This window comes from Neophocaena asiaeorientalis, unplaced genomic scaffold, assembly GCF_003031525.2.
Source record: "Neophocaena asiaeorientalis asiaeorientalis breed wild unplaced genomic scaffold, Neophocaena_asiaeorientalis_V1.1 scaffold670, whole genome shotgun sequence".
Taxonomy (NCBI): domain Eukaryota; kingdom Metazoa; phylum Chordata; class Mammalia; order Artiodactyla; family Phocoenidae; genus Neophocaena; species Neophocaena asiaeorientalis.
Genome location: NW_020175080.1, coordinates 154,887 through 169,846, shown reverse-complemented (window position 1 = coordinate 169,846; position 14,960 = coordinate 154,887). Strand labels below are relative to the sequence as shown.

The window sequence follows — 14,960 nt, the reverse complement described above, 5'->3', positions numbered from 1 at the left end:
CAAGGGGTAGAGATGGTCTTCATCCAAGTGCAGAGCTACTCCCCCAAAGCTTATCAACTGTCTAGGCTTGTTGTTCGAGAGTTAAGTCAGGGCTGAGAAGAGATGTAAGTTGCGTCCTTACAGATCTTCACTAATATGATTTCCAGCTTATGCCCAAATGGCCTTTTGCCAAACCATCTGCTTCTTGGATGCAGGCCCTGTAGCGTGGCACCACGGCTTAATGGGGTCATTCGAAACGAAACCTCTGTGTACCTGGACGTGACTAGGATGTATTCACTGACATCCTGTTTGTCCACCCCATGTTTTCTATCTGGCTCATCATGAAAACCCATGGGAGTAAGTAACTTCATTAAGGAAGTAGTTTTTCTTAAGAGTATTAAACTTTAGAATATGATTTGGGGGCATCTCTAAGTATTATTAATGGTATTTTCCCAAGTAAAACATCGCTGAGGTATCACAGATGGAAGTAGGAAGGGTTTTCATTTTTCTCCTTGCTTTTCTCATTTTTAGAGTCTGTGTTTACTCAGAGGGTAACACAATTGAATGGCCCCAAACGACATTTAACTTGGCCCTGCTTGGCCGCCAGGCCAGTCAGCATCCTAGAAACAGAATTTCCCTTTGGCCGCCTGTACAAAGCTACAGTATCTCCTCAAGCAGTTTGTGTTGGGAACCCCGTCCACGGGTCCCTGAGTGAGCGCTGGACACGCGCAGGTGAACCAGAGCACAGGAGCCCATCAGTGGGTCCACAGTGCCAGGAATGAGAATGTCCCAGTGACTGGGCACCTTAGCCACCCTGGTAGTTTGTGGAATCGCCATGAGCACGGAGGCGGCGCTAGAAAGTAGGAGGAGCCCCTGGGTGGTTCTCCGGCGCTGCCTTGGTTATCCAGCCTAGCTTCAGGCACTGCGTCTTCATCTGTAAATTTGGTGCCTAATTTCTGCCTTACGTGCCTCACTTGAGTAATCGTAAGAACGAAAGAAGATACTGTCAAGAAATAAACTTGAGAAGTTAACTAAAAAAAAGAAAAAGCCCCTCCCTGAGATGAAGTGCAAGAAGAGAATGCCATTGTCTCATGAGACTGCAAGTTGCTTCCAAGCCCTGCATAAAGGCTCCAACTTTCTGCTGTTAGATTCTCATCCGGAGTCATAGCCAGGGTTCTGTTCAGAACTCAGGAGATACGGGGATACACGTATATGTATAGCTGAGTCAATTTGTTATAAAGCAGAAACTAACACACCATTGTAAAACAATTATACTCCAATAAGGATGGTTAAAAAAAAAAAAAAACTCACAAGACATGATAATTACTTAGTATGGTCTCATCTGCAAGTGAATGAGATGGCCAAACCCCAAAGCATTTGGGTCTGTAAAAAATAAGTAAGACTTGTGAATTTTCATCTAAAATATGATTTTCAGATACAAAAGCAAGCATAGTTAAAGCAGTGCTGGAGAAACACTGTCTGGAAGAAAGCAAAAAAACACTGAGATTGTTATGTCATGGGCCTGTTTGATGTTTTTCTCCCTGTGAAACCAAATGGTCATCACAGAAACATCAGTAAATCTACTGACATGGTAAAGAGCAAATTAAAGGTATGCTCATTCCCTTGTCATCTGCTCATGGAAAAAAGGGACCATCACCTCATAGGAGGTAGCGTTGACCTCCTGTCCCCGTCTTACGGCTATTTTTATTGTCAGAGATGTGTAAAAAAGAAGTAAAATAAACTGGCAGATGGTAACCTCATAAATCTTCAGTAGTGAACAAATGGTTTAAATTAGAGAAAGGAAAAACAAAAGAGTGTTTGATTACTTTCCCAAAGGAAAAAAGCAAACAAGAATCATCCCAGGAAAATGCCTTCTGAAGAAGGGGGAAAAGCGTTGACGACTTTATATTTCGGAATTCTTGTACATGCTTAAAACAATTGGAGCATTAAGAAAATTAAAATACAAATTCTTAGTTAAGTTTTTCTTTTGAAAACCAGTTGAGTTCAAATGCTGGGTGTTTTGGAAGAAGTGACATCTGCTTGGCTTGTTTTGGTCCTTTTTAAATGCCATCTGTGTGGACAGGTGGAATCAGTGGCATCAGCCTGTGGGAGAACAAAGAGGATCGTCACTGAACGTCTCCCTGATGCTCCATTCCACCCACATAATCTGTGTTTGGGGCCGTGATGAAGAGGATGTTGGAAGAAGAGGTATCTAGGGCTCACCACCTGTGACCTCACTCTGACCACAGCCCAAAAGAGGTCTTCAATACAGTTTGTCGTCACTGGCTTCTGATAAACTCCTGAGACAGTCCTCCCTGATAACACTTTCAGGAGCCTAGGACAACTACTGCCCCACCCAGATACCTCCTAAGGCACAATCATGTAGATATCTGCTTGTTTGCTGATTCTGGTGTCAAGTGTCCAGTCTTTTATTTTGGCTTTTTTAAAAAAAATTAATATAGAGTAAAGTTGACTTTTGGCGGGGGTCCAGGTCTATTGAGTTTTAAAACATATATAAATTCATGCAATGACCACTGTAGTCAAAATTCGAAACAGTCCCATCTCCCAGAAAAGCTCTTGTGCTGTCCCTTTCTAGTCACACCCTTAACCCACCCCTAGCCCCTGTTAATGACTGATTGATTCTCATCACTATGGTTTTGTCTTTCCGAGAATGTCATACACAAGGAATCGTACAGCGAGTAACCTTTTGAGATTGGCTTCTTTCACTCAGCATGATCAATGCCTCTGAGATTCATCCAAGTCGCAGTTTGTATCTACAGTTGGTCCCTTTTTATTGCTGAGTGTCATCGCATTGTAGGGATGTACCACTGGCTGTTTGTAAATATAAATATCCACCCATTGAAGAATATTTAGCTTGGTCCAGTTCATAGCAGTTATGAATAAAGCTACTACGAATACTCATGTACAAGTTTTTGTGTGAATGCTGTTTTAATTTTTCTAGGGTAAATACAAACAGAATTGCTGGGTCATGTGATAACTCTATGTTTAATCTTTTGAGGAACTGTAACTTGTCTCTTCATTCTCTTAACAGTGTCTTTCACAGAGAAAAAGTGTTTAATTTGGATGAAGGTTAATTTATCAACCTATTCTTTTTTTGTATCATGTCTAGAAGTTCACTGCATAACCTGTGTCACAAAAATTTTCTCCTGTGTTTCCTTCTAAAAGTTTTGTATTGTTGCTTCTTACTTTTAGATCTATGATCCCCTTTGAGTTAACTTATGTAGAAGGTGGAAGGTTTAAGTTGAGGTTCACTTTTTGCATATGGATTCCAGTTGGTCCATCCAACACCATTTGTTGAAAACACTACCATTTGTCCACTGAACTGCCTTCATACCTTTGTCAGAATCACTGGGCCATATTTGTGTAGTCTATTTCTGGGTGCCCCATTTTGTCCCACTGGTCTCTGTATCTGTCATTCAGCCCATGCCACACTGTCTTAATACCGCAGCTTTATTGTAGGTCTTAAAGTCAAGTGGTCTGACTCCTCCAAGGGTATTCTTTTTCAAAATTATTTTGGTTTGACTGTTTTGGTCCTCTGCCTTGCCATATAATTTTTAGAATCAGCTTGTCTATATCCACAAAAAATCATGCTATTTTGATTGGAATTGAGTTAAATTTATACATCAATTTTGGGAAGACTAGCATCTTGACTATGTTGAATCCTTCAGTCTGTGAACACTGTTCCTTCTCTTTTCATTTAGATCGTCTTTAGACGATTCGATTGCTTTCATCAGCATTTTCTACTTTCCAAATGCAGATCCTACACGTGCTTTGTCAGATTCATACCTAAGTATTTCATTGTAAATAGCATTTTTTTAAAAATTTCAGTTTGTAATCGCTCATTAGTAATATATAGAAATAAAATGGATTTTTTTGTATATTGAGCTTATATTATGCAACATTGTTTAACTCATTGTTTCATAAGATTTTTGTAGATTCCTCAAAATTTCCTATGTAGACAATTACACCATCTGTGACAGGAAGAGTTTTATCTTTTCCTTTCCAATCTGTATGTATTTTTAAAATTTTATATACCTGGCTAGGATTTCCACACAATGTTAAATAGGAATGGTGGGAGTGGACACCCTGTCTTGTTCCCATTCTTAGAGCGAAAGCATTCTCTCTGTCACCATTAAGTATGAAATGAGCTGTAGGGTTTTTTTTTTTTATATAAATGTATCTTATCAGGTGGGGGAAATGCCTTCTATTACTGGGTTGCTGAGATTTTTTTGTCATGAATGGAAATTGAATTTTATCAAAACTTTTTTGAGTCAGTTGAAATGACTGTGTGAATTTTCTTGTTCACACTGTTAATCTGGTAGATTGATTAATTTTTTTCGTATTGAACTAACCTTGTGGCTATTTTTAAATATAGCAATAGATTTATATATCTTAATATATTGGCATTTATTTATATACTTTAAAATATTTTGTTAAGGATTTTTGCATCTGATTCATCAGGGTATTGGTATGTAGTTTTCTCGACTAGATTAACTTTGTCTGGTTTTTGTATCAGGATCATTCTGGCTTCATAAAAAGAATTAAGAATTGTTCCATCACTTGTTGGAGTTCAAGCCACAGATTCTGACCCACCTTCTGTGGACTGTTGTTCCAACGTCAGCTCAGTTTTCAAAGTTTTCAAAGACCAATTCAGGTCTCAAAGTCTTTAATGTGCTTTTGAAGGTCAGATTCACACACGAACAGCTCAAGGAGAAGCTCAGAAGTTCTTAAACAGCTTTGTGCCCTTGCTTTGCAGGCTCTTCATGTTTCATGACCTCCCCACTGCTTTCTGGTTTTCTGGGGCCTTCCTTTTTAGTCCTCCAGTGAAAGCTGGGTCTTTAGTTACCTCACTTTACCATGCACTTGCTATGACTGTGCCCATGTCTGGGGCCAAGCAGAGAGAAGATAGAAAAGAAAAGCGTAAGGGGTTTGCCCCACCTCTTGGGACCACAGCTCCACTGACTGGAGAGGAATGTTCCCTTGATCTGAGTTTTAGGACCTGCCAACCTTGCTGCCACCGCTAGGAGACCCTTTCCCACACCTCGAGTCAGAACTAGAGGGCTCCCCTGGCGTTCTCTCTGTCTGCACCTGATACCCTCTTCCAGATTTTTGGGCTGCCTGAGCCCAGGCTAGGGAATACCAGAGGAAAAATGGTCAACTCATTACCAGTTCAGTTGAGCTTTCAGTTCTGGTCTTCTTCCTCAATCCACCTACCACTATTTCTTTTTTAAAAAGTCTTCAAGTAGCTGCTCCATGCCTGCTGTCCAGGGTGTATAGTTGCATTTAGTGGGACAGACAGAGTATTGCTTACTCTATCTCCCCCAGAACCGGAACTCCTTCCCACACTTTATCCAGATGGTTGCTATTGTAGAGCAGTAACCAAAGCCGCTTAGAATTAATGAATTAACATAAGTTACCGAAAAGTATGGCACAATGTGTATTTCTTTGCTTTGATACTCTCATTTGATAAACGAGAGAAAAAAATAGTGACACCTCCTCTTTCGTAATGTTGTATGTTAAATGTCACGTGGTGGGAATTTTTACCTTCTTTTGAAATGTAATCACTAAGGAATTTGAACTTATAAGAGTCATAATCCTTCTGATGCCTGTTTGCTCCCTCTGCCTTCCACAATTGACTTTTACCAGAAACAAATGAAAGCAGAAAGTGATACTCTTTCCATTAGTAGGTAAGTATTGCTCTTTATAAGTACCGTCATCATTTTTTCCTCAGTCAGACTTGAGCTGAGCCTGATGTTAAGACGTTTTCATTTCTATATAAAATTTGAAATATACTTGAAATATTTAAAACAATTAAAGTTATAATATGGCCCATGTACAAAAGTTAGTCTGAGCTCTTGGTAAATGATTTATTTTTGTAAGCTCTTAAATTAATCTGTGAGAAGATTATATGCTTAACACACTTTACTCTATTTCTTAGGGAACAGGGAGCTGTTCTCTAATCTTCTATCTTATTCTTTCACCTTTCTCTCACCCCCCATCCCTTTCTTGCCTAGAATGTCCTTCATGTACAAGACCAGGAAATTTAGGGCAAGTTGCTTATGGAACAGGAGATTTAAAGAAAGAGAAAGAATGTTAAAACAAATGAATGTAAATTTAGATGCTACGTAGGGCTTTTCCACTCTAAAGTTTACTTGGTATATAGCAGCTGTATATGATAAGAGCACTGACAGCAGAACATCTCTACTACCTGGTTGGGAAGTTACCATATGAATTTGGAAACATCGAGGGGTCCATCACTAAGAATATACTCTATCATTCCATCTTTCCAGAAAATTCTAACCATGATTCCCACTGAAGAAGAGAAGCAGAAAATCCAGGAAGCGCAGCTGGCCAACCCTGAGGTGCCCCTGGGCAGTGCAGAGCAGTTCCTCCTTACACTGTGCTCCATCAGCGAGCTCTCAGCTCGGCTCCACCTCTGGGCGTTCAAAATGGATTATGAAACTACAGAAAAGGTAAGCACTTAGGAAGAGAGGCAGCCAGTCCTATGTCCCCAGAGTTGAGAACGTTCATTTTTTTAACGGTGAACATAGTGAAGTATCATTCCTGAGACAGGGTTTGAAGGGTGAGGGTTTGATCGTGCTGGGGTCGTGTCTACACCGAGTGATGAGCAGCCTACCAGTGAGGGTTATTCTCCAGTGTCTGTCTGGCACCAGCCTCAGATACTTGACTGTTTAAAAAGAAACAACAATCAAATGTTTTTCTGACTCTATATGCTCACTGTAGAAAATTTAGACAATACAGAAAGACACAATATGGGAAGTGACTTGCAATCCTTCTAGCTGATGATGGTCACCTCACTGCCATTGACTGTGGCAACCAGCAGGTCACTGGGTCCCTTTGAGAGAGTATCACAGTAGAAAATCCGAGATGAACAGATTGCAAGAGGCTGAGAGGAGAGTAGAAGGAAAGTGAAGGCATGGGAACACTCATCCCGAGTAGAAAGTGGAAGAAGCAGGTGTCCTCTCCGGATGGGTGAGAGGTGAGTATTTTTTGCAGGCTGAGAAGAAGGAACCATGGAGAGGATGAGGGAGGGAGGAGTGGTGAGCTGGAGGTGAGCTTGACTGAGAGCAAATACCCGGAGGAAGTGGAGAGGCTGTGTGGTCTTCCTCTTTCCGCAAAGGAGGGAGCACGGTCCTTTCTGAGGGCCAGGCAGGTAGCAGTGGGCTAAGGCTGCTTCAGGAGGAAACTGCTATATTTGACTCCATTCGAGAATCAGGCAGGGCTGAAGAATCCTAGAACTGCTAGGGTGACGTGGTTGCAGAACTAGTCAGCATGTTCAGATGATTTTCTGGAGAAAAGTGAGGTAACTTCAGGGAGAAAACAGGTCATCGAGTCAGCCTTGGCCAGGGGCTGGGAGGGCCTGCCTAGCAGAAGCGAGGCTGGAGAGAATGAAGCTGAAGCTTCTGGCTTTGGGGTCCATGCTTGGGGAGAGCCTCAGTGAGGACGCTGAGGTGGGGGGTGGTTACAGAACAACAAGACAGAGGGAAGGGGAGACTGAGGCCATGAGGCCACAGGGCAGGCTAGACACCTGAGAGAGTGGGAGTTTTGAAGAAAGTTGGAGTAATGAGGACGATGGCCTTCTAGAAAGTAACCCAGGCCAAGAGGTGGCCAGCCACAGAGTGCCTAGAGGGGAGGTTAGGAGACCTGAGTCCAGGGACGATGAGGCCACAGTTTCCAGTGTCATCTGCCTGGGAGGAGAAAGGCAAAGAGGAAGACTGCTTCCGATGCTGAAGGAACCTGCAGGTGAAGAGTTTCACAGACATCAACCATGGTCAGAAGAGAGAATGGGAGGAGAGTATAACCTGAGGGTCCTGCTTGAACTTTGGAGATGGGCAGGAACAGGGGATGACAGAGCAGATGTCACCCAACCAAGCTCCTGTGAGCCACAGGTACCCAGTTGGTCTGCACTGAGGAGACTTTGGGGCTAGACTTTCTCCTGCTGCCCTTCTGCTCTTTTCCACACCTGGGAGCATGTACCCATCACATGGGATTGCCTTATACTGGGAGAACTCCACTGGTAATGACCTTGTACAAAAATTAAAAAGAACGAAGTAAAACCAAAATTTACGCTCGCTATCACCTTCTTCTAACTTTTTTTTAATTGAAAGGAAGTGGCAGAACCACTTTTGGACCTGAAGGAAGGAATAGACCAGTTGGAGAACAATAAAACCTTGGGCTTTATCCTGTCTACTCTCTTAGCCATTGGGAACTTTCTAAATGGAACTAATGTAAGTCTTTCCCATCCCTTTCTTCACAAAATCCCTGCCCTTCACTTGCCAGTGGACGTCGTACCTCTGGTCCTCCAAAGCACAATTGAACAAACAGTTTTTGTGTTTTTCGGTGAAAATCTAGAAGTTTTGTCCTTAAAATATCAGGGCCTATTTATTCAAGCCTGTATCTTGCTATAAATAAGAAAACTTAGAAAAATAAGCACTTTATTCCTTGTGAAGCTTGGCTCCTCCCAAAATTGACTTTGGAGCTATTTTCTTCTACCCTGTTTTTTTCTTTTTCTCTTTTTTCCCCTGAGCTTATCACTTAAATATTTGTACTCACACACATTATAAACAAACTTCTTTTTGTTTGTTTTAATGGTCTATCTTCGGCCAGGAAGTAGAAAAGCAACAGGGAAGGGATTAGGGAAGTTGTAGATACCTACATGGCAGAGACCCCGCCCCCTTCACCCCATCCCAGCACCCTGATTTAGGAGCAGAGCCCTGGGATAGTCCGTGGCTGATGGCCGTGGTGGGAAAGGGCTGGAGGCTCATTTTGCTCTCAGGGTGGCTGGTCCGTGTGTAGTCAGCTAAGGATGATGGAGCGTGTGGCCTGAGATGCTTCACTCACAGAGGAAATAAATATTGGGCTCCTTCAAGAGAGCATTGATTCTAAAACCATTTGGGCCTTTCTGAGAACCTGCGTGAAACTTGTTCTTCCTGTCTTTTATTGAACGTTCCCCAAACAGGCCAAAGCGTTTGAGTTAAGCTACCTCGAGAAGGTTCCAGAAGTCAAAGACACCGTGCACAAGCAGTCACTTCTCCACCACGTGTGCACCATGGTGGTGGAAAACTTCCCGGACAGCTCTGATCTGTACTCAGAGATTGGGGCCGTCACCAGGTCAGCCAAGGTATGTCCGGGGCTCGGAAGAGTGGGCGTGCCTGTCCCCAGAGGCTGGCTCTGCATCAGTCTTCTCTGCGGAGCACAGACTCTGTTAACTAAAACGCCCAAGTAATGCTTGCACCCCCTGCTCTAGAGTTTGTGAATAAAACTCGTCTCGTGCCATGTCTAATGGACTTTTGAGATCATTTTCCCATCTCTGGTTCTCTGTCAGATTCTTTCCTGCTGAGGTATGTGAAGCAAGCCTGCCATCCCAGTCAGTCCTAACCCTGGCGTCCCCTGTTCAGCTGCGTTACTCACCAGGCTGGCTTCTCCAGAGCAGTGAAATCACCCAGCTGGTTTTAGGTGGGCAAAAATGTGCGCAAGATGCAATTGACCTCCTCCTCAGACTTCCATAGGACGCTGCAGTGAGGTGCGGAGCCAGGAAACTAAGGGCACGCCTGGCCCCCTGACCCCTACAGATTGGCCCTGCCTGTGATCTTACACCAAGGGAACAGTTTTATAGGGCCATAAACAGCGTAGGGCATTGGCCCCTCAGCTGCAAACTCTTAAGCTTAGTGCAGAGTTGAAATCTTCATGAGCTTATGGTTTAGTTGTAAGAGCTGGATAGCCAGCTGCCCCCGCTGCAGAAGCATCCCTGGGGCCAAACAACCCCAGAGGGATCCCAAACACAACAGAACTGGGAGATGTAAGGGTCTTGGAAGCAACAGGGAACTCACAGGGATGGGCCTCAGTAGGGCCAGGTCAGTGTGGAAGAAACTCCCAGAAATACAACCCGGCTGGGGAGCTGAAAGCAGAACAGCGTTTAGCTCCGGGACACATTGGAATCTAGCGATGAACATAGGAGAGACTGTGGTGGGTGGTGGGCAGAGGCGGGAAAGGGCTTTGCTAGGTTCCTCTTCAGGGAGCTTTCCCTCTCCCTGCCTTCTCCCACAGAGCTGGCTTGTGGGGACCTGGGGCCTGGGACCCTCCTTCACCTGTCTCAGGCCAGCAGCTGCCAGGTCCACTGAGCTGGGCGCCCTGAGCCAGCCTGACGGTGGCCCTGCCTTGAGGCAGAAACAGGCAAGGCCAGCGATCCTGCAGCTCTGAGAGTGGACAGACTTTTCTGTTTCACAGGCGCTCTCTCTGTCTGTACTCTGTGCCAGGCACTGTTCTGAAGTCTTTAGAAATATTACTTCAGTGTTCCAAAAGCCCTTCTGAGTGTCCCAACGGGGGTCTTCTAGGTGTCCCATGAGCACCTTCTCGGAAGACAGTTTATTAGTAATTCTTGAGATAGAGTCTGCCTATAATTCTTGAGACAGGGCTTCTGGATCCCCTTCATTTGGGCCTGTTTCCAGAACGAATCAGTTCCCTTTTTACAAATCAGTAGTCCTTTGTTCTTTCCAGGGCCTTCTGCTGGGTGGAGCCTGCTTTTGATGAAAGTCGCCCTGGCCTAGGGGCCCTGACACCAGACTGGCCCCCAGTGACTGCCCTGGGCCCCCTCAGTATCAGGCCTTTCCTTGCCTAAAGACCGGCTACACAAGCCAGACCTGCAGGTAGCTTCTCCCCATTAACCTCGGCAATTACGAAGGACGACTATTGACCCAGGCCCATGTGACTTACAACAGGATGCCAAGAGGGCATCTACCACCACTTCTTAGCCTTTACTCCAAAGTTCTGGGGGGCTTTGAGGGGCTCTTATGTGTAGATAGGTACAAAATCAGCTTCAAGGCCCCCCAGCCCCAGCTGCATTCATTCCGTCCCCTGGTGTGTCACTTTGGGTGTCATCACTGCAACCCACGAAGAGCAGGTTACTTTGGCATCTGGAAGAAAACTGTCCCACCAGGGGCTGGTGGAAATGAGTGGAGGTGGGCATAGCTCTGGCTGCTCCTAGAGGGGCAGCGGGGGGCGGGGGGGACTTACAGGCTTGTGCAGAGTGCTGACAAGTCACGTTAGCTTTCAGAGAGCGACAGTGAAGCGTGATCACTGACTTGACCCCACGGCTCTGGGAGTGGAGGCAGGTGACCGTGCAGGCTCTTCTTCCTTACATTTTTACCTGCATGTATTAGTTATCTACAGCTGTGTGACAGATCACTCCAAAAGCTAGTGGCTCAGGATAATGTATTAGTTTCCTAGGGTTGTTGTAACAAAGTATCACAAACTAGGTAGCTTAGAAAAACAGAAATAATTTGTTCCCCAGTTCTGGAGGCCAGGAGTCTGATATCAAGGTGTTGGCCAGGTCAGTTTCTCTTGAGGGAGAAATCTGTGCCATGTCTCTCTCCTGGCTTCTGATGGTTTGCTGGAAATAACCCCCATCTCTGCCTTCATCTTCACATGGTGTTCTCCTTGTGTGTCTATGTCCAGATTTCCCCTTCTTATAAGGATACCAGCCATATTGGATTGGGATCCACCCTACTCCACTGCAACCTCATCCTAACTTAATTAATTACATCTATAATGACCCTATTTCCCGATTAGGACACATTCTGAGGTACTGGGAGTTGGGGCTTCAACATATGAATTTTGGCAATAGGAAACATTATTTCATGAGTGGTTCTGTCTCAGGTTCTCTCCTGGGGTTTCAGTCAACATGTCAGCTGAGGCTGCAGTCATTGAAGGCTCGACTGGGGCTGGGAAGTTTTTCCCATGGGGGCTCACTCATCTGTTAGTTCTTAGAGAGAGGACTCAGTTCCTTCGCAGGTCGGGCTCTCCCAGGGCTCCTTGAATGTCCTCATGACTTCGCAGATGGCCTTTCCCCAAATATGTGGTCTGAGACAGAGCACACAAGAGCTCCAGGCAGAAGCTCTTCCCCATTTATGACCTAGCTTTTACATTCTTTTCGTTAGAACCAGGTCACTAAAGCTGGCTCACATTCAAGGGGAAGGATTTTAGGCTTTACATTCTGAAGGGCTGGGTGTCAAAGAATTTGCTGTTAAAGCACCAGACTACTCATACTGTGTGTTTTCCCTGCCCCATCCCTTCTGCAGCCCTGGCTCTCGTCCCTGAGTTGGCCCACTCCACCCCAGACTAACTTGATAAGACTTGACTACCTCACAGCACAGTTCCATGTCCTCCTACACACGGAAGGTGGCCCACGTGGAGCAGTCCTCAGGAGAGGGCTTCCTGGTGAGGACTTCCTTCTCACGACAGAAGGCCAGGCCAGCTCTCTCTCTGGGGTGGATTTTTTTAGGGACAAACCTAGGCTTAAGGCATGACGGTTGAGAACTTAGACTCTGGAGCCAGAGGGATGTGGGTTCAAATCCCAGCTCTACCACTAACCAGCTGTGTGGCCTCTCACAAGTTCCTTAACCTTTCTGTGCAACAGTTTCTCCCCCATGAAGTGGGGCCAGTTACAGAATCTGAGGCCATGAAGTAACTGTGAAGACTCAGATCACGGTGGTTTCGTCAGCCCCAGGAGACAGCCAGCTGAGGCAGCCTTCTAGGTCTCCTCAAAAGGTGCTACATTAAGCTCCACCCTCAAACACCTTTCGGTCAAAGGCTCTCCACCTGGTTTCCATTGGCAGTGAGGTCACTTTTTTCTGCCACTACCTTTAAAGGCTCACAGTGGATTCTCTTCCCTGAAAACCATCTCTAACGTGGTTTCTGCCCAACCGCTCTGTGTCCACTGCAGTGCTGGACAGGCATCACCTGGTTAGACTGTACCAAGCTGCTCAGTACATTCTGAGCTGAACCGAAGTTACTACACTTATTAAAGTTATTACAGATATTGCGGATCAAGGTTGCTGCTAGATGCAAATGAGGACAGATGGCGAAGCTCTGATTAGACCTGTTACAATTGGCATCACATCTCCTAGACCTCTTAGATACTATGTGTCAATCCCAGACCATCTGGAACCCTTTCTAGACTTATTCTTTGAAATATTCGGTCCTTCTTTTCGAAACCTGCATTCCGTTTTCTTTCAGGTAGATGCCAGATTTTTTCTCAGCTCCATTGTATCATAGGAAAATGGAGCTTTTCTAATCTGGATCCAGAATTCCTTTGTTTTCAGGCAAATTATTTTTCTCAAAGTTCCACAGTGCTCACCGCTTACCTGAATCCCCAGCCTCTGCCTCAACTTGCCTTCTGTTTTTGGCACCACAGCACCCAAGAAATCCAGGGCGTGTGAAGTCTTGCCTGGCCCCTTGGGCATCTCCTATGCCCAGCATACCTTCATCCTGTCTGGTGACAGATCTTCTCACGGATTCAACTTTTGTTGACTTGGCCTCCTCCATTGTCTTTCTCAGGGTGGGGCTGGAGGTCTGAGGTCACTCCAGCCAGTCCCCTTGGGCACTTGCCTCCAAGCCTTGCTCCGGTGACCACAGTCACGGCATCTAAGCGATGGCGGCTTACCTCTCCCCACCTTCTCTTTCTCCTCCTGACCTTTGTTTGCCAGGCTCTTGCCCTTTCCCACCATCTCTCACTCTCCATCCACCTCAGTTCCCTCCCTTCAGCTCACCAGTTTATCTATTTCTTCCTCCCCTCCTAGTCTTTTCAGTTTCTTTCCCCTATCTCACATCTCCCTGCATTAAATACCCTCAAGTGTATTATTTCACGGCTAACTCTCTGATTCCCATAAGTTTTAGTCTAGAAATTCTATCAAAGCATTCTTTTAGAAAGCTTCATCTCAGTCCACTTTAGTCAATCCAAATTGGTCCCACTTCCCTGAAGAGCAAAGTGAATGTTCTGTCACATGTTCTTTGCACACGTGGTTTGCATCTGCTGGCAGATGGGATGGACCACACACCCCGATACCCAGACACAGAGGCCTGGTGGGTTCTGTACATGCTCAGAGCTCGGTGACCACCTGTCTGTACTATGAGCCTCCTTGGGAACAGCAAGTTGGTCTCTTTCCGCATTGATCTTTGTCTTCTTCATACCTGGGAGGGGGACCGGCATGCGCTGGTTTTTGCCTGAGTGTTGTTTGAATGAGAGAATGAATGGATAAATAATTTGTCACACAATGTAAAAATGATCATGGTGAAGAGAAGCTCCGGCTGCCCCTTAACTGGCCCCAGCATATCAAGGCCATCCATGTAGGACAATGGTGCATTCCTCCAACCTCAAATGAAATATCTAAAGAAGAAGAGAGCTCTGAAAAATTTTATGAGATATCTGCTCAGTTCATCTTGTACTAGATTCCTTGATATCATGTTTTAATTTACAGTTCCCAAAGACTTTCTTAAGATTTCTTTCCAAATACGGCAAAAAAAAAAAAAAAAAAAGGTGACACTGCATTGAGTTCATTTGGAGAAGTTTTATCACTAAATAATTTGATGTCAAGACATGTGGATAATTTTTAGGCCATAAATATGTTTGTATTTCAAGATGTAAATTGGGTTTTGATGTTTGTTTCTTCCCAGAGGCAGTTCCGTTTCCTGGGTCAGGTTGATGTCCGGTTATTTCATTGCATTTGGTAATGTTCTCTCTCTGATTTTCAGGTTGACTTTGATCAACTTCAGGATAATTTATGTCAGATGGAGAGACGATGCAAAGCTTCATGGGATCACCTCAAGGCAATTGCAAAACATGAAATGAAACCAGTTTTAAAACAACGGATGTCAGAGTTCCTAAAAGACTGTGCAGAGAGAATTATAATTTTAAAGATTGTCCATAGAAGAATAATTAACAGGTGAGTGGATTGAGGAGCTTATGCAAACATCAGTAAAACGACATGTTGAAGATATTCCACAAACCAAGGTCTGAAGGTTAAATTTACTAACATCGTCTTGTAAATTCTTGGTACATAGCAAGTGCACCTTTGATGGACTTTTTTGTTTCATGAGTACTTAATTTTTCTCAAACACACACACACACCCACCAATAATATGATGCTGTTGAATCTTGAGAT

The 14,960-nt window shown here is 44.6% G+C and overlaps 1 protein-coding gene across 1 annotated transcript in view; it reads left to right on the top strand.

Annotated features, from left to right (window-relative positions):
• FHOD3 (formin homology 2 domain containing 3) overlaps positions 1–14,960 on the top strand; it is a 429,142-nt gene that overhangs the window by 378,437 nt on the left and 35,745 nt on the right. Inside the window, 4 exon segments of the mRNA XM_024764148.1 lie at positions 6,291–6,473; positions 8,130–8,249; positions 8,981–9,142; positions 14,551–14,741. Coding sequence (XP_024619916.1) covers positions 6,291–6,473; positions 8,130–8,249; positions 8,981–9,142; positions 14,551–14,741 — 656 coding nt within the window.